Source organism: Dama dama, chromosome 4 (genome assembly GCF_033118175.1).
Source record: "Dama dama isolate Ldn47 chromosome 4, ASM3311817v1, whole genome shotgun sequence".
Lineage (NCBI taxonomy): Eukaryota > Metazoa > Chordata > Mammalia > Artiodactyla > Cervidae > Dama > Dama dama.
The window spans coordinates 39,400,015-39,426,073 of NC_083684.1; the positions used below are offsets into that span (position 1 = coordinate 39,400,015).

The 26,059-nt window shown below is 51.4% G+C and overlaps 1 protein-coding gene across 1 annotated transcript in view; it reads left to right on the forward strand.

The window, feature by feature from the left end:
* The window catches only part of BEAN1 (brain expressed associated with NEDD4 1), a 45,906-nt gene that overhangs the window by 13,534 nt on the left and 6,313 nt on the right, over positions 1–26,059 (forward strand). The window contains exons 3-9 of the mRNA XM_061140522.1: positions 14,080–14,343; positions 18,914–19,064; positions 20,230–20,565; positions 21,077–21,114; positions 23,831–23,950; positions 24,364–24,495; positions 25,705–25,811. Coding sequence (XP_060996505.1) covers positions 14,080–14,343; positions 18,914–19,064; positions 20,230–20,565; positions 21,077–21,114; positions 23,831–23,950; positions 24,364–24,495; positions 25,705–25,811 — 1,148 coding nt within the window. The remainder of the gene's footprint in view (positions 1–14,079; positions 14,344–18,913; positions 19,065–20,229; positions 20,566–21,076; positions 21,115–23,830; positions 23,951–24,363; positions 24,496–25,704; positions 25,812–26,059) is intronic.

The window sequence follows — 26,059 nt, forward strand, 5'->3', positions numbered from 1 at the left end:
AAATACCAGCTCACAAGAGTAGCTAAATATTCAGGATTAATGACCCATTTAATCATTGGTAGCCAGCCTGAAATCCATCATAATGGGAGTTTTACACCATAGAAATTGGCAAACAACACCAGAAATCAGGAATTTTTTTTCTTTTTCCTGGAAAGCTGGTTTGCCAGCACACCACTGTATAAAACACACATACAGAAATATGCACAGAAATATGTGTACAGCTGAACCTTCACAAACCCAGCACACTCAGATCAAGAAATACATCATGAGCTGCAGCTACAACTCCTGCCACGTGCTCTCCCAGGCCCTACGCCATGCCCAGCTCTGCCACCGTCTTGACATCTGTCACTATAAATTGGCTTTTCCAGGTGTTGACCTTTATATGTTTGGAATCACACAGAATGTTCTCTTTGATCTGGCCTCTTTGGCTCAATATTCTGTCATGAGATTCAGTGACAGTGCTGCATGTAACTGTAGATCACTTAGTCTCACCAGTGTGTACACTGACATATTGGAATGTATAATATTCCACTGTGTTGATATATCACAAATAACTTATCCATTCTACTTTAATGGACATCTGAGTACTCTTCAGAGTTGGGCGATGAATAGTGAACGTTCTAGTAGAATGCTGTCCAACAGAGCTTTCTGCAATAATGAAAATGTTCTATATCTTCACTGCCCAGTGATAGCCACTAGCCACTTGCAGCCACTGAGCCCTTGAAATGTAGCTAGTGCAACTGAGGACTAAATTCCTTAACTGAAGTACAGCTGATTTACAATACAGTTAGTTTCAGGTGTACAGCGTACTGATTCAGTATTTTTTCAGATTATACTCCATTATAGGTTATTACGAGATAATGGGTACAATTCCCTATGTTATACAGTATATCCTTGTTGCTTATCTATTTTATGTATGGTAGTTTGTATCTATTAATCCCACATCCCTAATTTGTTCCTTCCTTCTCCCCTTTGGTAACCACAAGTTTGTTCTCTATATCTGTGAGTCTATTTCTATGTTGTATATACATTCATTTGTATCACTTTTAAAATTCTGCATATAAGTGATCTTATTTGCCTTCCTTGTCTTATTTCTCTAATATTCTCTAGGCCCATCCATGTTGCCACAAGTGGCATTATTTCATTCTTTTTTATAGTGTAACAGTATTCCATTCATACATACATACATACATATATAAAATCACACCTTTTTAATCCAACTGTCTGTTGATGGACACTTGGGTTGCTTCCATACCTTGGTAACAGTGAATAGTGCTGCTATGAACATTGTGGGGGCTTCCCTGATAGCTCATTTAGGAAAGAATCCGCCTGCAATGCAGGAGACCCCGGTTCAATTCCTGGGTTGGGAAGATCCACTGGAGAAAGGATAGGCTACCTACTCCAGTATTCTTGGGCTTCCCTTGTGGCTCAGCTGGTAAAGAATCTGCCTGCAATGTGGGAGACCTGGGTTCAATCCCTGGGTTGGGAAGATCCCCTGGAGAAAGGAGAGGCTATTCTGGCCTAGAGATATCCATGGACTCTACAGTCCATGGGGTCTTTGGGGTGCACGGATCTCTTATAATTAGTGTTTTCATTTTCTTCAGATATATACCTTGAAATGGAATCATATGGTAGTTTTATTTGTGGTTTTTTTGCTGGATCATATGGTAGTTTTATTTGTAGTTTCTTAAGGACTCTCCATACTGTTTTCCACAGTGCCTGCACCAATTTACATGCCCACCAACACTGAACTAGAGTTCCCTTTTCTCCAAATCCTGTCCAGTATTAGTTATTTGTGTTTCCTTTTGATGATAGCCATTCTGACAAGTGTGAGGTGATACTTCATTGTGGTTTTGACTTGCATTTCTCCAATAATTAGCAATGTGGAGCATCTTTTCATGTGCCTGTTAGCCATCTGTATGTCTTCTTTGGATAAATGTCTATTCAAGTCTTCTGACCATTTTTTGATTGTTTTTTTATATTGAGCTATATGAGCTGTTTATATATTTTGAACATTAATCCCTTTTTGGTCTCATCATTTGCAAATGTTTTCTCCCATTCTGTAGGCTGTTTTTTCGTTTGGTTGATGGCTTCTTTTGCTGTACAAAAGCTTTTAAGTTTAGTTAGGTCGCATTTGTTTATTTTTGCTTTTATTTCTTTTGCTTTAGGAGACTGGGCCAAGGAGATGTTGCTACAATTTATGTCAGAAAGTGTTCTGCCTGTGTTCTCTGCCAGCAGTTTTATGGTTTCAGGTCTTACCTTTAGACCTTTAAACCCTCTTAAAGTTTATTTTTGTATATGGTGTGAAGGAAGGCTCTAATCTCATTGTTTTACCAGAAACTGTCCAGTCTTCCCAGCACCACTTGTTGAAGAGACTGTCTCTTCTTCATTGTAGATTCTTGCATCCTTTGTCATAGGTCAATTGACCATAGGTGTGGGGGTTTATTTCTAGGTTCTCTATTCTGTTTCATGGATCTATGTATCTGTTTCTGTCCCAACACCACACTACTTTGCTTACTATAACTCTGGAGGACAGTCTGGATTTGGTAGTTACACTTCCAGCTTTGCTCGTTTCTTATTTACTGGAGTGTAGCTGATTCTCACTGTCCTGTTACCTTCAGGTGTACAGTAGGGTGACTCACTTATACATATGTATTCATTCTTTTTTTAGACTCTTCTCATATAGATTATCCCAGAACACTAACTAGAGTTCCCTGTGCTATACAGTAGGTCCTTGTCAGTCATCTGTCTTATGTATAGTACTGTGTGCGCTGCCAGCTTCGTTCTTTTTCCTCAGGACTGTTTTGGCAATTTGGGGTCTTTTGCGGTTCCACAAAAATATTAGGATTATTATTTGTTCTAGTTCTACAAAAAATATCATGGCTATTTTGGTATGGAATATACTAAATCTGTAGATTGCTTTGGATACTATGGCATTTTAATAATATTATTTCTTCCAATCTAGGAGCATGGGACATCTTTCAGTTTCTTTGAATCATCTCCGCTTTTGAGGAATTAAATTTTTAATTTAATTTTCATTAATTTAAGCAGCTACATGTGGCTAGTGACTACCATATTGGACAGCACTGTTCTAGTATGTGGCTTCTGGTGAACATATTGATGCATTTCTGTTGGAGGATTCATTCTGCCCAGGAGTGGAATTTCTGGGTAATAGGACATCTATATGTTTGGCTTTAATAGATAGGGCTAAAACAGTTTTCCAAAAGGGCAGTACCAGTCCACTCTCCTGTAATCAATATATGAGAGTTCTAGTTGCCCTCCATCCTCGCCAGTGCTTGCTCTGAATTTTTTCACTTCAGCCATTCTGGAAAATAGTAGAAATATCACCTTGTGGTTTTCATTGGAGTTTCTCTAGTTATTAAATACAGTGTACTAGCACCCTGGATATACTCTTTTGTGAAGTGATTATTTAAGCCTTTTTCCCACTTTTTTTTAATTGGGCCTTTTTAGTATTAATTTCTAGGAGGTCTTTATATATTCTGAATACCAGACCTGTGTTGGATATATTATTGCAAAAATCTTCTTCCTCTTTGTGGACTGCTTTATTTTTTTAAGATTTTTTTTAACATGAGCCATTTTTAAAGTCTTTATTGAATGTGTTACTTTATTCCTTCTGTTTTATGTTTAGTGTTTTTGGCTGAGAAGCATGTGGGATCTTATCTCCCCAACCAGGGATCAAACCCACACCCCCAGCACTGGAAGGCAAAGTCACAGCCACTGGACTGCCAGGAATGTCCCTGGATGCTTTATTGACTCTTATAACCATGCCTTTGCATTCAAAGATATTCTCAAATTTTTATAGAGAGAGTATTTATCAAGTCTTACATATAACTGTTTGCTTTATTTATATTTAACTTTAAAATTTACAGAAAATAAAGTGATATGGAGCATACAGTTAGGGGATACGCTCTTGGACTTCTTAGGAGCAGACGATCCTGTTGATGCACTTCAAAGAATACGTTTTTATAAATGTGAAAGCCAAGGTGGGCACCTTTTTAAGTTGGATGGCAGTCTTATTAAAGAGTTTTTGTCAATTATTGAAATTTTAGGTGTTAGGTTAAATGAAATTTAAAGAGACTGCTTGTGAAATAACTTAAACTTTTAAAATTTTTTCTTATTTTTTCCAAGATACAAAAGTACCTCTAACACTAAAATAATGACTATGATCCCAACAGTTTAAGGACAATTACAGTACATGCGGCTATATACTTGCACAGTATGTCACCAACACTCTCTAAACAGTAAGAACAGTCACACTGGGGCACGGCTCTCACGTTATCCTTGCCAGAGAGCACAATGATCAATTACACCTGAGCGATGCTAGCACACTGCCATATCTACCAAGTGTAAAATCCAATTATCTAGAACAACATGACTATCAAATTCCCAGCCAGTATGGAATTTCTGAGTCTGTATATTCAGAAACCTATGGAGTGTTCCTTAAATTCTTTTAAAATAGGAATTATACTGAGCATTAAAAACACTGAACTAAATAATTGTTCAATCACCATAGTGGCTGAAATTCAGTGTCTCATTTAACAAATGTTTACCTATCATTTCAAAGTCAATTTCTGCTCAATCCTAGCACAGCCAGCACTTCTCCTGCAGTGGCATTTATTTTTAAGTGCTCAAGAATGAAAGGCCCAGCTATACACCATAGTCTTATTACAAGAGCCATGGGGAAGGCAAGCCCATGGAACACACACAAGAGGAGAAAGACATGCTCAGCATCGTCCCTTTGTTCAATACTGGCTTTGATTTAGAGGAGAGGAGAACACAAAAACATATCATAAAAACTGAATGAGGATCATGTTTAGTAGGTAAGAAACTAAACTGTTTCCAAGTTTAGTAGGTAATCAAGAGTTATACTTCCGCTGCAGAAATCTTTACAGGATTGGAAGTACTAAAGTGAAACTAATACTGAAACATAGGTAATCAGAGGTAGCAAAGGCACTGGCGATATGAGTCATCATCAAAAGACAACCCGGGGAAATATCGCACATTTCCTGTCAGCTGCTGCGAAGACTTGCATTTTTCAAACTGAAAAGGAATACTGTGGGGCTTTTTACTTAATCACTTACTTGAAGAAAGGCTGTTTAGGTCCCCTCATTGAACATGAGACCAAGGTTTCCAAATGAGTTTTCCTCTATCATCACAAGCTGCATCATACTCAGTTTCTACTGTTTGACATTGAACTGCTATATGTGATAGTGTAGCTACTCTCTTGAGTATGCCACAAAGAACTATTAGAGTGAAAGATCTAATTGTGCAAAAATGTAGGATCCCATGAGAATGTGAAGGAGAAGCCTTCTATGTCTTGGAATCTATTATCTGGTTCCAGGCACCTGCACAGACAGGTTCCTCCCTGAGAAGCATTTGCCAGTGTCCCGGGGCAAGTTACAAATTATTTAGAAACTCTTTCAAAATCTTCCCCTTGCTCTAGACATGTCCTTGATCCTGTTCACATCTCAGTCCCCATGCCCCTTGCCCACCCTGAAGCCCAAACTCCCACCAAAGATCTTTATTTTAATATAGTACAACTTACCCGTTGTTTCATAGTCAGTATTAATACCTTTGTATCCTGTTTAAGAAATCCAAGGTCATAAAGATGTTCTATAGTGCCTTCCTATTGAAGCTTTACTGTTTTGCCTTTCATATTTAGTACTATGTCCAGGGAATGTTTTGTTAAGATTTTAAGGTTTGTCATATATAGAGCACCTACTGTGTTCCAAGCATCCTGCTAAGCAGTGTGCTTTAATTAACTCAAAGAATTGCTGTTCCCACTTTGCAGTTGAAGTGCTAGAAGCTCAGAGGGGTAAACTGCCCAGAGACCACCTGCAAGAGGCAGGGCCAAGATGTGAACCCAGGACTCTGACTTGGCAAGATCTGAGGACCAGATCCATGTCAGCTTTGGTGGAGGAGCTCTGGGGTTTCCCCCCACACCACCACTGCCCTGAGGAAGATGACTGAGGAGTGACCCTTCTCCCAGAGGACACTAGGGCCATTCACCTCAGACACTGAATGCTGGTGAATAAAAGGCATTAGGACTGGGGCTGGGGTGCCCCAGCTCAGGGCTACCAAGCAACCTTGGGGACTGGGGGGATTCAAGACTTCTCCACAAACACTCCATGTTTTTAGAAATCTACGTTCCATGAACCACACGCTGAGAAACTACTCCAAAGCTCCACGGTTCAGTGTGATGGTGTCAGCCACTTGAGATCATTCGTATCTATTGTGGCCAAGAAGTATCTATCTTTGCCTGGTCTAGTAGTTTTTCTCATTCTACCTACTTAAGTGACATGTTATATTAATAGATTTCATGGTCTTAAACCATTCTTGCATTCCTGGAATAAGTCTTTTCTCCTCAAAATGTATTATTTTTAGTACACTGCTGCCCTGGTGGCTTCCCACATGCCCTTGTAAATTCTAGGAGTTGAGGGAACTACTGTGGAGCAGGGGACAAAGTCCCGTGATATGTTCCAGAATCAGAACCCACTAAAGCAAAGGGCCAGAACAAAACCAAGGATGATAGTACTTGGGGTGGGGGCTCAGCCACTGGGGCCCAAAAACACATCTCTAGGCTGGCCCAGCTTGTGGGACAGTTGATAATTTGAAGCATTCATGAATTTAACATTTTATATATCAATTATTCATGAACTTCCTGGAAAGACCACATTGTAGTAAATGGTCATTTTCTGAAGCCACGATTTTGAGGCTCATAATGCAAATGAGAGGGAAATGGCATCCCACTCCAGTATTTTTGCCTGGAGAATCCCATGGAGAGAGGAGCATGGCCAGCTACAGCCATGGGGTCACAAAGAGTCGGACACGACTAAGCAGAGCACAATGCAAATGGGGCTGTGATAGCTAATTCCCTAGCTGATGGATGGGCCAAGCCAGCCCCCAGCTCCCATCCAGCTGCTTCTCCACACAGTTCCCCTATTTCCTACACATCAAGCAGACACAGTGACTGCTGGTGTTATAAAAGCCTGTGTCCTCCATGGAAAACAGCCAAAAAGCCAACTCTAGGTGATGATGGAATAGTGGAGAAAATGAGTTCTGGGCCACCGATGACTCTAGCAAGAAAATGGGAGATTGGTGGTGTGGCTTCAAGTTGAAAGTCTCATTCTGCTGTGGTTTGGTTTTGTAATGTCAGCCAGTTCACCACTTCCTCTGCAGAAACAGGGAAAAGTGGTCTGTGATACTGTTTCAGTGAGTTTTCCAGCCAACAAATAAATTGTTCACCAAACTGGAGATAAAACCTTAGTGAACGATGACAGGATGGTAAGCTATGGAGTCTGGATATGTAGAAGTACATGGGAGTTAATTTCGGTGAGTTTATTTAAGTGGCAGAATCTATCTTAATAGTGGAAGAAATCATTTTCATCTTATATTTATAGAATCATGAAGGGCCTGTGGGTGGTCACTTTTATTTTTCCAGTTATATTTTAATGCAGTGGCTAAAAGTCTTCTACTTGGCAGTGGCGCACTCTCCTATTAACTCTGATGTATAAACAGAGGGAAGCAGGGCTACTCTGCGTAACATGAGAGCAGAGAACTCCATGATGTACCAAGACTCTCCCCTGAGCACCAGGGTATTTGAGAGGTTCCTTTTAGCTGATTCACATACATGTTCCTAGTGCCTATCATGTATCCAGGCAAAGAAGCACTTAGTGAGTACTGGTGGGTGGATGGATGGATGGGTGGATGGATGATTGAATATATGGATGGATACATGGATGATCAAGTGGATCCTGAGTAGATGCCTACGTACATAAATACATGGGAGAGTGGATAATCAGTTGGTTGAGTGAATTAATGGCTGGGGGGGGGGGGTGATTAATAGGTGGATGACTTCACATTCTAATCCTCAGTTTCCACTATAACTTACCCTACTTGTAATGTCCCAAACAGCCAAGAAAAACACATCAGGGCCTTGACATCTTGCAGAGATACATTTCCGTTGTAAGAAGAATCCTAAACACTAAGCAGCCGTTTCCTCACCCTCATAATCCCAATGTTCATGTGACATCCCACAGCCTCACCCCAGGAGCACCTCCTCCTTTCCTGAGCTCTTTTGTGACCTCACCCTTCTGTACTCCTGCCCAGGCCCCTTCCTCCCTCCCCTGCTCTTGTTCTGCTGGTTCATCCTGCAAGACCCAGCCGCTGTGTGGATGTTCCTGACCTGCCCCCAATGCCCTAACATCTCTCCCTCACAGTCTCCTGGTGACAAGAGAATAGGTATCGCCAAGTGGGCTGAGAAGTTGCCCCAAAAAAGAAAGGGATAGGACTCAGAAGCGCCCAAGTATAATGAGCCTGCCCTGCCATGTCCCCTACCCTAGTCCCAGCTGGGAGGCTGGGACCAGCCGTTGGTGAGCAAAGAAAAGACAGTGCCCGAATCCTCTTCCCCAGATTTTCTCCAATGACTTCACAGCCTCCCCCCTGGTGGCTTCAGCAATGGAGAAAGAGGTGCACTGCTGAGGCCAGACTTAGAGAAGTGGACCCATGACAAATGCATTCAGAATTTTTTGTGACAGGGACCATCAGTCAGATCTCTGTCCATGGCCCCCTTCTTCCTCTAGCCAGCATCTCTGAAGATATGGGCAGGCCTGGAGAACTAAAGACGGTGGCTCAGCACCTTCGGTGTCTCGGTGCCCTTCCTTTGCCAGTGGTCCTACGTGGCTTCAGGCTGCAAAGAGTAATCTTCTGATCTCACTGCCTCCCCCATTGCGTTCACCGGGCTCCCACCTCCTCCCTACCGCTTCAGGAAGAATGATTCAAGACCCAAGAATAAACATCTTTCAGACAAACAGTCAGCAGGTCCAGAGAGGGCAGAGAACATGCCCAAGGTCACACAGACAGTAAGTGGCAGAACCAGGAATGTAGCCCAGTTCTCCCACCTCCGCCTCTGCCTTGGGCCATTAGTTCATGGACACACCCAGGTTCAAATCCCAGCTCTGCCTCAAAACCAGGTGGACAAACCAGCCCACCAAGATTCAGTGTCCTGTAAATGGGACTGGCTAGGGTTTCACACAGAGAGGAGGCAAGCGCCAGACCCAGCCCCAACCCCGGCCCAGGGTCACTGAGGGCCTGACTCACCAGTGGTTCCCAGTCGCAGCCTGGAGCAGAAGTCCGGAGGCGCAAGCGCAGGCTTTTGCCTGGCCCGGCGGCGGCGCACGGACCCAGGCACCATGCCAGCCCCGACAGGGGCCTCAGGACCCCATGCGCAGTGGGGGGAGAGCACCAGAGCTGGATCTGCGGCGTGCTCACAGGACTTCTGCTTGGCGCGGTGGAAGAACTCTCTCAGGAACAGCTCAGTCAAGAGCTTTCAATTGATCCCGGCTCCACTCACAGCCCGGGAGCCTGGGCCTCAGCCTCCGCCACGCTCCACCCACGCCCCACGCTCCACGCACGCCCCACGCTCGCCCACTCACGTTCTACGCTCCACCCACGCTCCACCTACACGCCACTCACGCCCCACGCTCTCCCTCTCACGTTCCACGCACGCCGCACGCTCCACGCACGCCCTTCGCTCTACGCACCGCTCCACCCTCGCTCCACGCTCACTTGGAGCCTGGCAGCAGCCTTCGTGTGTTTATGGTATATCCCTTTCTTGGGAAGATTCCTTGGAGAAGGAAATGGCAACCCACTCCAGTACTCTTTCCTGGAGAATTCCATGGACAGAGGTGGCAAAGAGCCACGATTGAGCGACTAACATACACATACACTATCCCTTTCTTCAGCCAGAAGGCGCCCCTAAAACACTTGGACCAGGCCCCTCGAAGTCTCCTCTTTGCCACTGAGATAAAGGACAGCCTTTTTCTTTAATTTAGATGTGCTTGGTCTTAATTGCCGCACATGGAATCTTTAGTTGTGTTATCTGGGATCTAGTTCCTGACCAGGGATGGATTCTGGGCCCCTGCATTGGGAACATGGAGTCTTAACTACTGGACAGCCGGGAAGACCCAAGAATGGTCTCTTAACTTTCTAGATCCTCTAATAGTGGGCCCCTGCCAGCCCCTCAAAACTTAGCAATGTTTGTGCTCAGTCGTGTCTGACTCTGCGACACCATGAACTGTAGCCCACCAGGCTTCCCTGTCCATGGGATTTTCCAGGCAAGAATACTGGAGTGGGTTGCCATTTCCTTCTCCAGGGAATCTTCCTGACCCAGGGATGTTTAGCTGTTTAAACGCTTAGTTTAGCTAAACATGACATGCAGTGTTCAGCTGTTGATATACTTTCACCCTGAATAAGACTTAGGTCATGGTCTACGTTGCTACATATAAGGTGGCCAGGAGGAAGCAAAGCTTCATTTTAGGGGGAGGAAGATTTCACTTTAGCAAGATCCCGAAAACATGAGTTCTGTCGCACAGTGCCTGTTAGCCACAGCCTTGCATCTTGCCTAAGAGCACAGGGCTTTGGCTGCCCACTGACTTGGGTCCCTCTTCGTGGGCTGTGTGACATTGGACAAATCACTTAACCTTTCTGAGGTCCAGTTTCTTTACCTGTTAATTGGAGTTCCCATCATGGGCCATCGTAAGAATTAACTAGTACATGAAAAGTACCAAGCGTGGTGCAGGACACACAGTAGGTGTTCAGCAGAAGTTAGCTAGTCATGCTGGTGTGTGGAAGGGCCACATCTCAGGGTACTATTTCTTCTTGGTCATCAACACCTTTGTAGAGGCTGCTTGGGAAGAAAATCTAGGCTAGAGGCAAAGCTAGACTCATTCTCTGTCCTTGTCGCAGCTGGTACGGGGAACAGGGAGGCAGAGGGTGGGAAGGGATGTTAGCATCATGTCATTTTTCTGCAGTCATTTTTATCTTGTTGATGAAGTGGACCCTGCATTTGAAAATTGGAAGAATTTCCCTAATAATTTAAAGCAGCGCATACCTCTGCCGGTCACAGTGACTGGAAGATTAATTTCTCACCAACCATATAGGCGGATGCCTGCCCAAACTGGCTTCATATGCAGGCGCGAGTGTTGCCATCTCCACGCCTGGCTGGTAATGAGCCCAGCACTGCCAAGAGGGTGAGGCTCCCCTTAGCAGCTGAAGCAGGTGGCAGGCAAGTCATCTTCAAGGTGACCCCATGGGACTGGCACCTCGGCAGAAGGTACTGCATGCTGAGCAGGGCGGGCATGCACACACATATATCCTGCCCTAGGTTTTTATTCTGGGCACCAACAACCTTGCCCTGGCCAGCTTTTTAGTAGCCCATCTGCCTTGGATCATGGGGTGGCCAGTGTGTCCCAAGCCATCCCAGCAGCTGGGACATACTGAACCAGTCGAGAGCAGTGTGGACCCCATACACTCCTGTGCTCCCCAAGGAGGACCGCCTGTCTCTGACATTCCCAAGTCCTGCCATTGGCTTCTAAGAGGAGAGGACACATGGTGATGGGAAGATGGTGACATTGGTTGAATGGCCAATTGGCTTGTGCCTTATTAGAATATGGTAGCACAGTGGCCACGGGTTCAGGTCTAATCCAAGCCAAAGCCTGGTCATTGGCTCAGGAGTGGCAGTACTGTGGACTAGATGAGTGGTGGCCACAAGCTTCATTTCATGACCCAGGTAATCACTGTGTGAAGTGCTGTGTTGAAACGGATGTTTGAAAAAAAGGAAAGGATGCTGAGGCTGGCTCCTGGGCCATACAGAAAGAGAATGGTTATCAAGTAGTCGTATACTGGCTATATGACTGTGGTGGGTCATTTAATATTTTTGAGCCTCAGTATCCTCACCTCTAAAATGGGGAGAACATAGCTTCAGGGATGAAGTGAGCTCTTTAAACAGAGCCTACACATAGCAGGGGCTCTCAAAACAGTGGTGTGTGTTTGGCCCCCAAAGAATCCCAGAAATTCACATACCCTGACATTCTCATATCACAGGGTCAAGAAGCATACATGCCCAGCCAAAGCCAAGGGTCTCTCCCTCTCCCCAGTGAATGCACCTGCAAGGGAGCAGCTTACAATGAACTTGAGCAAGCAAAGGCTTAGTTCTCAGGTTAGGATGACATACTGGCCCAGAAAGTAAGGCTTTCAAGTCAGCCCTGGCTAATGAATGTCAGTAGGCTTCAAGAGCTACCAGCATGGGCAGAACTGCTGGCAGGGCATCTTCACAGCTCGGGCAACAACTCCAAGTTCCTGCTTCACCTACCTGTCCCTGCCATGGGCTGACTGTGGGAGAGGCTTTTGGACAGGGTGCTGGAAAGGGATAAGAAGGGACAGGTGGCCACAGCTGAGCTTCCAGCTTCTGATTTGCCTAAGTCCAGGCCCTCACCTGGGAACAAAGCCCTCCTACAGCTACCCAAGGAGGTAGCGATCCACACCCTGCTTGATTCACACCCGAGACAGAGACCTCATTCCCCCGAGGCAGCTCAGGGCCTCCCTGCCACTTCTTCATCTGGTCTAAGGTTGGAGCCACCCATTCAGTACATGCCTTGGGCACCTTTGGTTAACTCGGACCCAGGGCTGAGCTTGAGGACACGGAGGGCACGCAGACACAAGCCCTGGAAACCATACATGATCATACATGACCGATGCAGAACAGGGACTGGGACCTCGGCTCCGGGAGGGCAGACAGGGGGACCCCTTTCAGAACAGGGCCCAGGAATGCTTGCCCTGCCCCTGTGGCTCACCGAGTGTCTGCAGCTCACTCCCTCTGGGGAGGTGGGATCAGCATGCCAGGGACAGGGACACAGAGGGCAGTGAGCTCTGGACTTCGAAGTTTGGGCCTGGGTTCTTTCTTGACTTGACCACAGAGTAACACAGTGACCGTGGGCTGGTCACTTACCAGTCCAGAGCATCAGTCCACACATCTGTAAAAGAGGAAATCCATGCCCCAGCCCAGATGAGTGGGAGAGAATTAAGAGGTGGTCATGCAGACTCACTAATGAGGTGCTGGTTCTCCCTGGGCAGAGGCCCGTGGATGCTCTTGGCTGATTCTAACCTCTCCCTGGAGCTCGAGCCCCCAGGGCTCCATCCTCTTATACTGTGGTAGCACAAATCCATCATGGCTCCCAAAAGCTTCCTTTAATAGGGCTCTCAGGGACCCAGCTGTTGGTCCTAGAGAAGGTTCTTTCATCTTCTCAAACTCTTGCCATGTTACACCCCTTCCTAGAAGCCCCTTCTTACCTCTCTGCACCTTTGCCCTTGCTCTTCCCCTGCCTGGAATACCTCCAAACTTCACCTTCTCTGAGACGTCTTCCCTGATCTGACCCAGCCCCCTGACTTGTCTGGGTCAGTTACTGCCCACAGCCCCAGGCTCGCCTGATATCCGTGGTGTCCCCCAGGGAGGTTTCACCCCCAAAAGCAGGAGACCAGTGTTGAAGGCCAGTATGGTTTGTCGTCGAACTCCAATGCCTGAGTATCCTCCATCCATTCCCGAGACCTTGGCAAAGTCACACTGACCTTCCAACTTCATGTCTTGGTGGCGCAGAGTCCTGGTCTAGCACTGGATCTTGGGTTCAAGCCTCAGCTCTGCCATTAATTTGCTGTGTGACCTTGACCAAGTCCACTGCCCTCTCTGGGCTTCCTTTTTCCTATCTGTGAGTTGGCTGAGCTCCCAGGGCAGAGGCTTCAGGGGAGAGGAGAAGAGGTCAACCCTCACTAGTAGAGGCTCCTGTAGATGCGGGGTGGGGGGGCGGGTTTGGCAGGATGGTGGGCAAGGCGCTGCCTTCCTCCCTGGTAGAAGCAGTCAGGATAAAGTCCATGGGCCACATTAGCCTCCAATTACTGAGGGATGAGGGCTTCCCAGGTGGCACTAGTGGTAAAAAGCCTGCCTGCCAATGCAGGAGACTCAAGAGACATGGGTTTGGTCCCTGGGTGGGGAAGATCTCCTGGAGGTGGGCCCAGCCACCCACTCCAGTTTCCTGCCTGGAGAATCCCACAGACAGAGGAGCCTGGGGGGCTATGGTCCATAGGGTCGCACAGAGTTGGACACGACTGAAGTCACTTAACACGCGCACACACTCTGAGTGAGGAATCACTCAGGGCAGCAGGGAGGGAGGAGGAAGGTGTGGGGCAGGATCTTTGGCCCTGTTCAGTGTCTCTCTCTGTCCACAGTAGCTCGATACAACCGCACCAGTTACTTCTACCCCACGTTCTCGGAGAGCTCAGAGCACAGCCACCTGCTCGTCTCTCCCGTGCTGGTGGCAAGCGCCGTCATAGGCGTGGTCATCATCCTCTCCTGCATCACCATCATCGTGGGCAGCATCCGCAGGGACAGGCAAGCCCGGCTCCAGCGCCAGCGCCGCCGCCACCGCCGCCACCACCATCGCCACCACCGCCGCCGCCGCCGGCGCCATCGAGAGTACGAGCAGGGCTATGGTGAGCTGCCGCCCGTCCCCGGGCACCCCCAGGCCCCAGGCAGCAGCAAGGAGGTGGCGGCTCTGCCATGGGCGGGACAGGGTGGTCAGGCTGCATCATAGAGGTCCTGAGTGGTCAGGAATGAGCCCAGAGGCACTCAGCATGACGCCTCAGTGGCATAGGAAGCCCAGCTGTCTGCCAAGGGTGAGGCTAAAGGTCAAAGGGTGGGTGTAGGGCTTCTCCCCAGCCCCGGCCACTGTGAGACCAGGCCTGCCTGTTCCTGCCCTTGAAGCACCAGCCTGACCCTTGGGGAGCACAAAGCTCCTGCCCAGAGCGTGCCCACCCCCAACAAGGAGCCCAGTACCACCCTCGACCTCTCCCACCCCAGGATGGAGCCAGTCAGGCCCAGGATGGCCAGCCTACCCACCTCACGTAGCCCAACCCTTGCCCTCTACCCCTCCTGCTCCGCCACCCAAGGCGCCTCCTTCCTGCTCCCTCCCTCCTCTGCCCCTCTGCACCACTCTTCCCATTACCTCCCCATCTGAGAGAAGCCTGCTTGTCCTTCCAGACCTGGCACAAATGCCTCCTCCTTTTAGAGCCTCTCTGCTGCTCCTCGCGCCCTCCCACCCAGGCAGGGGTGATTCCCACTCCCAGGATTTCCTGAGCACCACACCCACCCCCCATCAGCGCCCTGACACGGGACAGCCGTAGCTCCCCTCGCACTGAGCTCACAGCCCAGCACAGGCCTAGCCCAGCGCGACCTGCTCCACAGCAGAGGAAGTCACCACCCCATCTCACTTTCCCAGCGAGAGCCGAGCTAACCCACTTTAAAGACCAGGAGCTAGAGGGACTTGTTGACTGGCTTGAATGTGCCTGAGCCTGAGCCTGGGACTTAGAGCTCAGGAGAGAGGGCCAGGGGAATTTCCAAGATTAAGTGCAGAGGTCGACCTTGGCCTTGAGGAGAGACAGAGATGCCTCGGGGCAGGCTAGTCCATTAGTCCATCCTGAGGGTGTGGTGGGGCTATGGGGCCAGTGTCACCGGAGCAAGCCCCCAGCCCTGACTTTGGAGCAGGTGGGGTGGTAGCAGGCTGCCGCCAGGCTGCGTCTTGGCTCAGGACTTTGCTACCTGATGCTGACTCACTGCAGCCCCGCAGCAGTGACCCGTGGAGACCCTGCTGTGGGGCTCCCACCTCCCTGCCTGCGGCTGTTCTCAGCTCTGGCTTTGGCATCTTCTTGGGGCCTCAGCAGGAGGCCTGGAGGTGCTGATGCCCCCATGCCATCCCCCGGCCTCAGGGGGTACACCAGGGACTGCCAGGAGGCTTGGAAAGAAGCCAGGGCAGAGGGGACCCAAGAGCCACCAAGCTCCAACAAGCACCGGCCTCCTGGCCCTGGGGACCCTCTGTCCTTCAGACTCCCTCCCTGGCTGCAGTGACTCAGCCTCTCCGGGCTCTCTCCCATTGCTCTGGTGGCTTCTTCTCAGACTTGCTGGTAGATTCCTGGGAAGAGGAATCTCAAGGTTCCTCAGAGCCCCACCCTGGGCCCTGGGTCCTCTCTGAGGAGGACCCACCCCTGCTCCATCTCCCTTACCCTCCAGCTCCAGGCCCCACCCATCCTCCTCACCCGATGCCCCGAGGCTCTTACATCTCAGACTTAGAGGCACCTCAGACACACCGTCCACAGCAGCCTTCATCTCCACTTCTTACCAAACAACCTCAGGAAAGTGGCTCAACTCTGTGAGTCATCTATACAATGGGTACATGGGGACCCACCCCAAAGTTATTGTCAGGTCTAAAATAGCACAGTGCCTGGTTTATGAGTAAGTGCCCAGTTAATGTTAACTATTTTCATTATCTCTTCCCCTTGAGAGAGCCTGCTTCGGGATCACTTCACTAATGCTGCAACCCCCACACCTGCCAGCCACTGGCCTGGTACCCCCAAGGTATTCTCCATGGGACAAGCAACATGATTGAACTGTGACCTCTCTCAGTGCCACTCAGCGGCTCCCCACTGCCCTCGGGACAAAGTCAGTCCGCCCCTGTCTGCCCGCAGGGCCCTTCTGCAGGCTGGTCAGATGCAGAGAGAGGTGCCAATGAGTGTTTGAGAATGAATGAAGGAGTGAGTGAATGAATGAATGAGGCAGAGAGACTGGGGAAGAAAGGAGGAAGAAAAGAAGGAAGAAGAGGGAGAGGAAGAGAGAAAGAAATTTGTTCTCTTTCCATAAGATGGAACGATCCTGAGTTTGAGCTTTAGCGGATGGATTTGGCCCTCCCTCACTTGCGGGAGGTTTAGAGCAAGTGACTTCACATCTCTGTTTCTTCATCTGAAAGAAAGAGGCACCCACTGTGTCCCTCTCACAAACCCTTGTGTGAGTGAATAAGATCCTGAGGCTACTGCACAGTGAAGCTTATGGATGCAAGTTCCTCTTCCCTGCTCTCCGGAGCCTGTCTAAGGTTGTTAACCTTGGACCGGGGCTGAATAATGAACAGAGGTATACCTGAACTTGGGTAAATAAGGGAAGAAAGAGATTTGGGTCTCCCTGGACTATTTGGGTGTGTGCTGAGGAAAACACAAAAGGAGGGTAGAGGAGAAAGGAATTTGGGGAGTTCAGATTGGGGGAGTGGAGTTTCTTTCCAGCTGTTCCTTGAGAACTTTGCCCACCTGGATGTCTGGGGTTGACCTGGGTCATCTCAGGACTGGGGTCTGGGCTAGGTGAATGCTTCAGGGTGGCCTCAGTTTCCCTAAGATGCTCAGCCAGGGAGAGAGAGGTAAAGAGCAGCGTGGTTCAACCCAGTCGGCTCTCAGGCCTGACCACCAGGAAACAGCCTCAGCTTTCCTGAGGTTCAGACAGCCCTGGCTGCCCCCGACCCCAACACACAGTGGATGGGGCCCCGCCCGCCAATACTGGTGGGAATGGGACCCAGCACTGGAGTCCAGTGGCCAACCACTGTGCCACTTCTGTCCTCACCCAGTTGTTTCATGTTTTCCTCTCTCCTCAGTTTCTTCCCCAACTTCTTCCCCAAATTCTCATTCTTCAGCTGGTGACCTAAAAGGAAACAAATCTCATTTCAGCATCTTCTCAGCATGTTATTGGAGTCCTTTTTCCTAGTAGAAGCGTAATGTGTGATCACTGTGGAAAACCTTTAAAATACAGAAAACATGAAAAATTAAGGGTTCTGTTCCTGTCCTCCAAACAGAGCCACTGTTTGGGATATTTTCTTCTGAGAGCCTTCGTGATGTCTGTAGATAATCCTGGGACTGTACCCGCAGATGGAGTTTTGTATCCAGATTTTTTCCACTCACCATTGTGTCAAGAGTGGGAAAGAGAGTTTGGGGAATGCAAGGAGCAGTCTTCGGGGTTGTACAGACTATGCGTGAATTCCAGCTGCACACTCTACCAGCCACAGGACCCTGAGCTCCTGGCTATAGAATGAGAGGGGCAACCCAACAGTGGTGTTGACCTCAAAGAAAGGTCGCCAGTCACACCCAAAGCAGGCAAGCCCCGCCCACTTCAGGCCCCACCCTCTGAGGGGAGGGGCCACCTGGGAGGCCAGGGCGGTCCGGAGACCTCGTGTCTCAGCCATCTGCAGCTCCCACTGTCCTCCAGCCTCTACCAGGCCTGTTGGAAACTGGGAGGTGGAGTGCTTCTAGGGTTAGGAGCCAGGACATCCAGTCACCCTCTGGCCCTACCAGTAATTTGCTGTGTGGCCTGTCAAGTCACTGATCCTCTCTGAACCCCAGCTGTAGAATGAGAAGACTGTACTCCGTCGGCATTTCCTAAGCAGTGTTACTAGGTCTAAGAAAATAAGATTCTGTTGGTAAATGCTGCACAAGCAGTTAAATGTTTCTCAGCTTCAGGACATTTGAAGAGCCTTTGATGTACTTGTGCGATAAAAACAACAACAACAGAAGACAGTGTAGTCTGTAAAGTCACCAGGATTCATCATAGAAGCCCCGTTTTCTCCCTGGGAAACCTAAAGGGAGGGAGACCTAACCCCAGAGACCTCTGCAGTCCTCATCCTCCGACACTTCCTCCCCATTTGTCATGCCCCAGCCCTTCTCCACAGCTCAAAGCATGCTGTTGACACTTCAGTCTTCTTTCCCATCTCCCCGCACCCCCACCGCCCTTGACCTGAGCTGTTCTGTTCCCTCTGCCAGACTTGCCCCTCTTCCCCCTGACTAATTTCTAGACAAGATTCAGTTCTGAGAGCCTTTCCTCCAGGAAGCCCTCCCTGATGTCCTGGCTGGGTTGGGCCCTTCTCTGCTCCCACAGCCCTGGTACGACATCTGTCAAAGCTCATGATGTGCTGCTCACGACCTGGCTGTCCCCAGGACAGGCTGCTCAGCACCCTGGGAGCCCCGCCAGGGCTGGGGCAGCTCTGCTTCCTCTCTGTGACCACCCCCCACACACCCAGCAGGGCACTGGCACCACATTCTGGGGCTCGCTGAGGGGATGAAGGCAGCTGCGCATGGTGAGGGAGGGCCAAGATAGTGAGTTGGAGAGAACAGAGTCTCAGTGGCCGCAGGCAGACCCGTGAGGACCCTCCCTGGCGCCAGCCTGAGACCAGGCCGAATGTCCGTCCATTCCCTGCAGTGTCAGACGGGCACACATACGGCCGCCCGAGCCACAGAATGCGGTACGCCTGCAGCCCCGCCGAGGACTGGCCTCCGCCCTTGGACCTTAGCTCTGATGGGGACGTGGACGCCACGGTGCTCCGAGAGCTGTACCCAGACTCTCCACCCGGGTAAGGAGGCCACGCGGGGGCGGTAGGAGGGTCTGAGACGGCGGGGCTCCGGGCAGGAAGCCCCGCCCCCACGGGAACTGGCAACACCCCAGATGGTACAAGCAGAACACATCTGCTCAGTGGGCGTGGCCGTCTCCTCACCCTCCTGACCAAGTGAGGCGGGGTGTGACTCCGCAGATGTCACCGCGGGACACTGCAAAAGGCATGTCAGGCTGGGTGAGGAGCTGAGGTGGAGGGTCCAGGCCCGAGCCCCTTAGCTGTTGTTCAGTTGCCTCGTCCTGTCCGATTCTTTGCGACCCCATGGACTACAGCACACCAAGCTTCCCTGTCCTTCACTATCTCCCGGAGTTTGCTGAAATTAATGTGCGCTGCATCGGTGATACCATCCAGCCATCTCCTCCTCTGTCACCCTTAGTATGAGCCCCTGAGTCAGGATCACACCCACTGGGACAGGTGTCACTGTCTCCAGTTGTGCTCATGGCCCACCAGGTGGCCCTGTCCTGGGGGGGTTCTCTTCTGGGTCCCGTCCTGGCAGCCACTCTCAGGCACCTCACCACCACTTAGGACCTGGAAGGAGGAGTCAGGACACCAGCACTTCCCACCCTGGGGATCCCCTTGCGCCCTGCACACAGTCCCATCCTCCCCATCACCTTTTTACCCTTTACCACCACCACCCCCAGGGTCACTGGGAGGGATGGACTTTCCCGGAGGATGGGTGATTTTCTGCCCTGCAGCTTCAGGTTCAGAGGGGCCCCCAGGGAGTCCTCCCCAACCCTTGAAGGAGCACTTTGGGGTGACCTGAGACCAAGGAGTGTCTGGCTGCCCCCACCAGTGCTCCCCCACACTGGGAGCCCCACCTGGAGATGCTTCGCCAGTGGTGGCTGCTGCTCTGAGACCTGGGACCCAGCATTCGGTGACTCGCTCACACATGTTCACAGGGACACCGGGGCTGAGTCAGGGCCAGAATCCAGGCCTCGATGTGCCTGGTGCTCCTCCCCAGGGACTGGAGGGGTCTCACTGGAGTCAGTGGGACCAAGGCCTGGCCTGCTTCACTCCTGGGCAGCCTGTCACTGTGGCTACTAGGCCTCCAGCCCTTGGCGGGGAGACCCCACCACCCGCCACTGAGGCCAGCTTGCACAGGGCCTGCACAGTTCTTCTCTTGCAGTTACGAGGAGTGTGTGGGGCCAGGCGCCACTCAGCTGTACGTCCCCACGGATGCCCCGCCTCCCTACTCACTGACCGACTCCTGCCCCGAGCTGGACGGCACCCTGGATGCGGGCAGTGACCACAGCCCCGGCAGACACCAGCAGGCGCAGAGGCCGCAGGGCCAGAGTGGCCTCCGCACTGTCTCCATGGACACCCTGCCCCCTTACGAGGCTGTGTGTGGGGCCAGCCCCGCATCAGGCCGGCTGCCACTGCCTGGACCACAACCAGGCCCGCAGAGCTGCCAGGGCTCGCCCGCCACAACACAGGCCCCGGCCTTGGGCCCAGAGCAGATCATGTGAGTGACCTGGTAGTCAGGTCCTGCCGGCCCCTCGGGGCCGAGTCACATCTTTCAGGCACACAGGGGCGTGTACACACACACACACACACACACACACAGATGCTCACACAGCACCCCCACATGCACACATATACACACAACTTGGACAGAGACACACTGACACACCCATGTGCGCACACACATCCAGACATGCCCCTCACGTGTGCAGACGTGCACACACACACAGGCCTACCGCCCCCCCCCCCATACACAATCCCACCTGCAAAGATTTCATTGCAGACGAAGCTCTCCTGACCTCCAGTCTCCTCCCCAGCCTGCCAGCAATGCCCCTGGAGCCAGTACTGGGAGAAGGGAGGCAGAGAAGGGGCTGGGGTTCACTCGGCCCTCTCCCCAGGCCGTCTGCCCTGCTCTCACTGGGCAGGCTGGGCCCCAGCGCTGGCTCTGCCCCCTAGAAGCCGCTCAGCTGTCCCAGGTCAGCTGCCTGCCCAAGCTCACCCCCCACCCCCAGGAGGCAGCTGGTCCTCCCGGTTGGCAGGACAGGCCTCGGTGAGGCTCAGCTCCACGCTATCTCTGTCCCCACCCTGGGGCAGAAGAGCCACAACACCTGCCACTTACAGGGCGAGGGACACGGGACTAGGGGCCCAGGCACAACCTGGAGACCCTCGCCTCACCCCGCCCCATCCCTAACCCAGCCCACCCTCCGTCTGGTGGTGCTAGCGGAGTTGTCTCCAAAGCCCCCACTCCAAGCCACAAGTGATGGACAGGGCCCTCAGCGGGCATGCGGCGGTGGTGGGGGGGTGGTGGTAGTGAGTCACGGCTGTGCCCATGTCTGTCCAGCCACTGCCTGGGACTGAGGGTCTTCAAAGAAGACGGGGTGGGGCCTGCCTGGGGACAGGCGCTGAGGCAGAGGAGCAGCCCCTCACTAGGTACATGCCCTGCCGACATTAATGGCCTAAGCTTGAGGGGGCTGGAGACAGACCGCAGGAGCAGTGCTGTCCCTCTGGGTGGGGGCTCAGGGTTCGGAGTTGGGAGCCAGCACCTTCTGGTCTGCCCTCCATGGTGCTGGAGCAGATGAACTCAAGGGGATGTGGGCCCCACCATGCCACCGCGAGAGGACCAGTGGTTGCATCTCAGCCTTGCTGCTGGGGCTACCGCAGAAAGGGGTACATGGGCCTGGTTGTTGACAGACTCAGACCTTGGCCCCTGAATCCCAGCAATTTCCACCAGAGACCACGCAGGTAACAGAGCTGATGCCTGCAGATCCAGCTTGCACGAGGGTAGCAGCCCAGCGCCGAGGAAGAGCGTCCCCGCTGGCATCACCAGCGGCAGTCCTCCAACCTACCCTGCCTCCCTTCCCACCCCGTCCGTAAACTGCAGCACCCCCAACTAGCCTCTCCCCCACATTTCCATTCCTCCAATAAAGGGCTAAGACAATTTAGTAATCCCTTTCTTAAGAAGAGAGGTGGCGAGGAAGGCAATCGTGAATCTTATTTTCTGTAGAAATAGCATTTCTTCTGGTGCAGAACTGAAAGGAATTCACCCAGAGGTTCTGTAGCATCCTGGAGCCCCTGACTCTGCCCGGGGAAGGGATCTTGTTTACACGCAGTCTTGTCCACCTTTGTGGTGTACTGTTTTCTAGGCAAAAAAATAATCTCTTGTCTGTTGTACTGTATAGCCTTTAAAATGCACTCCAGAGGTGAGGTTCTTTTAAGAAACACATCTTGCTTCTGCAACCCTAGAGAGTGCCAGGGTTGGGGGGGAAGGTAAAAACCCCCACATGTTCATCAGTGTTGAAGGGATGGAGCCGAGCAGCTTTTCTTGTCCCTGGATTAAGCGCTAAATAAGCAACAATGTATCTTTTCTGTGTTCAAAATAAATATATCAATTAAAAAATGTTGCAAGAAGTAGCCTGAATAAGGAGCCCATGGTGGGGTTGGCACCATCTGACACTTGTAAGAAAAGGGTTAAATAGCAGCAAACTGAAAATATGTTACTTTTCTCAAAATCAGCAGTCACCGAAACCTTGTTATTCTTCTAGGACAGGGATATTTGGGTAGTCAGTGATTTACACCAGTTAATTTGTTGTTGTTTAGTGGTTAAGTTGTATCTGACTCTTGGTGACCCCATGGACCAGCAGCCTGCCAAGCCCCTCTGTCCATGGGATTTTCCAGAAAGGAATACTGGAGTGGGTTGCCATGTCCTCCTCCAGGGGATCTTCCCCAAACCAAGGACTGAATCCACATTTCCTGTTTGGCAAGTGGATTCTTTACCACTGAGCCACCTGGGAAGCCATAATTTTTTTTAAACCTCTCTAAAACATGGCATCGATTCTCCAAGACTTGGCCAGTGTAACTGCCACCAAGACAGGCCACAACCTTGCAGGGCTTGACTCCAGGAACACCAGAAGACTGGCATTTCACTCCACACTCTGACAGCTTTGACAACCAGGAAGCAGTGGGGAAGGTGTGGGGGAGGAAATTAGGCTGAAATAACTGAAATAAGTCATTTTCTCCCCCTTTGCAGAAATTCTTTTGTCTCTGCTTTCCATAAGACTTTGGCTTTGGTTGTTGATCCCTTGTCTGACAGGTTCCCTTTCTCTGTCACTCTTCCCTCCTACTCAAATTCAGGTAGAGTCCATCAGCATAATCCTAAACCCCCAAGGGCCCTGAAAGCGGGGTGCAATCCTGAAGGAAGGCACAGCCCTGTCCTAGGCCCCACTGCAAGCCCACACTGCCACCTGCTGGCTGCCTGCCGCCACTGTTCAAAGCCAGTGAATCAGCCCCTGAAAGATGCAAATTCCCTTCTCCCTGTTTCTAACCCACTGCCTGCAGACACTCCTAGTTGTAACAGAACTTGTTTTGGTCCCGGGCTTGTCCTCCACCCTTGGGATGTTCCATGAGGCTTAAACCGTTCAAGCACTCCATTTACAGGAATCATTCCTGCCACCACCCCCCACCCCCAACCCGCGGCATCTCTCTGGGCACAGCCAGATAGCTCAGCACCTCTCACGGTGTGCAAAATAACCACTCTCCTGTCCTAAACACCACTGTGCACAGCTCAGGTGCCACCTCTGTACTCTGAGGCCCCTTCTGGGGATGAATATGGCAGCCTTCATGGTGGTGCTGCTCAGCCCATCTGGTACCCATGGCAATCCCAACATGAATGACCCCACACCCACACCCAGTTCCAAAAGCAAACAAACTCAGGATCCCACCGCCCCCCAGGGGTCATCAAGCTCAGGGTTCTCCACCTCCATCCACAGCATGCCTTGTGTCCACTCTGACACACTATGGCGTGTTCACCTATGGCACCACATCCAAGTTCCTCACACTCCTAGAAGGAGACTTGATGCCTGGCTCTCTCTGCCAGGGGGCCCTGAGAGGTTGGGCCCACATGAGCACTGGGCAGTGGGGCTCATCGGGGCCCCAAGAAGACGGGAAGTGAAGCTAAATTCCCAGGATGGTGGGGATGGGAGGAGGGGCAGGGCCAGCCCTGGGACAGGATGGGTGTGCAAGGGGTCAATGAGGAAAGTGACCCCAGGAGCAGCACCAGGGAGTGGGACGTGAAACTGGGAAGGGTGGGAAGCCCAGGCAGGGTGTTGTTGAGCTGGTTGCCACTGTGGGCAACTGTGCTCCGTCCCCCTGGCAACTCCGAGAGCCAGAGTGGAGCTTGCCTCAGGGTTAGTTGGCCAGTGGGGAGAGAGGTGGGTTAATCACACATGGCTCTCAGATTCTCAAGGGTCACTGTCTGAGGCTGCCCTTCAGCCAAGAATGTTAACCTCTCCACCTTGTGCAGCTGAGCAGCTCCTCTGGCCCAAGTCTTCAGACGGGGGACCTTCAGCTGAGGCCATCACCCTGGCCTGCGTGGGCTGCCACTGGGCCATTAAGCATGGGCACACTGCCTTCCACAGCCTCCAGACAGGCACGCGTGAGCAGCAGGAATCACTCGAGAGAGGGAGGAACAGGGTGGATGCCAAGCACAGCTGTCCACAGCGGCCCCTTGGGACACCCACTGGCTTGCACCAGCCAAGCCCACCCATGTTTACACACACACAGGGGTCTCTCACATCAACTTCCTAGAGACTCTCAGACACACACTCGTGTGCATCACTCAGTTCACACTACCTGTGGCACACACAGCTCACACACACACACTGTGCCGCTCACACTCAGAGCTCACACACCCAGAGGTCCCACCCCAAGGCTACCCACACTCATGCTCAGGTATCATCATCGGTGTCCCCCGAAGACTGACCAGGCTGGGGGCATGAGCGGTGGAAGGACCCACAGCGTCATCACCCAAGAGAGCGAATGCCCTGTCCGAAGTTTGGCTCTGCTGACTTCACAGTGCTACTCCCCAAGCCCAGGTGAACTCTCTCAATTGGGACGGATTGCCTGGGGCAGGCCTGGTGTTTCTGGGCTGGGGGGCTGGGCACGCGGGTTGCAGCCCAACTGTGCCTGTTCAGCATCTCTTCAAGGACACCCAGGTCTGCAGGCCTCAGGCCCCAAGGTCACAGCCTCAGCCAGACCACAACAAGGCATCCATCCAGCCTGCCTCCTGGGACCATGAGCCAGTCCCCGTCCTCTCGGTCTCAGGACCCACTCCCCACCAGCCTACCCTGAGTCAAAGCTGGATGCCAAACGTCCACCAGCACTCTCCCACCCAAGCTGACCTATGTCTCCTACCCAGAAGGGTGATCAGATGTGACCTGGGCCAGTTACCTAACCTTGCCAAGGTTCAGGATCAGGTGAACTAATGTGTGTCAGAGACTAGCATCCGCACCAGTGGACCTCAGATGATGGATTCAGACCAGCCAGGAGACCCATTCCGAGGTAGCCCTCCCATTGGGAAGCAGTTCCTAATGGGAGAGGTAGGAACGCTCTGGCCACTGAGCTCAGAAAAGGTGGCAGGGGAGTCGGGGGCTGGGAGCAAAGAGACCCTGGGTGTGGCCAGCCCAGCTCTGAGCTGCTCTGAGGCCAAGCACCAGGAAGAACAGATGCCCTTCCTGGTGACCAGAGGGGCAGCAGGCCAGCAGAGCCTCCCAGAAAGCCAACGATGGTCAAGAACCAGGTCTTCCTCGGCTGTGTGACTGCCAGGTCACAGTCAGCTCGTGCAGGCCACCGCACCTTCCACCAGGCCCTCCAGACAGTGAGCCACCGAGGTCAGGCTCCCATCTGCCTCGGAAGCTACACCCCTCCCCGTCCCTGCTCCAGGCCAGTATGGAAGGACATGGGCCACCGGCGGTACTGCCCCAAGCACCACAAGAGAGCCTTGAAAGGACCCAGGGTCTGAGAAGTCAGGAAGCAGTACACAGGTTGCCCCCTCCTAGGAACTCACACCCCTTAGGAAAGGTCCTGATGCCAAGAAGCCGGGAGATATTTAATCCAGCAGTTCCCAGATGCATTTGGCCACAGGAAATATTCACTCATGGGAGATTGATTAAGAACCTCAGATAAGTGCTCTTCCGTGGGGCACACTTTGATAAATGCAG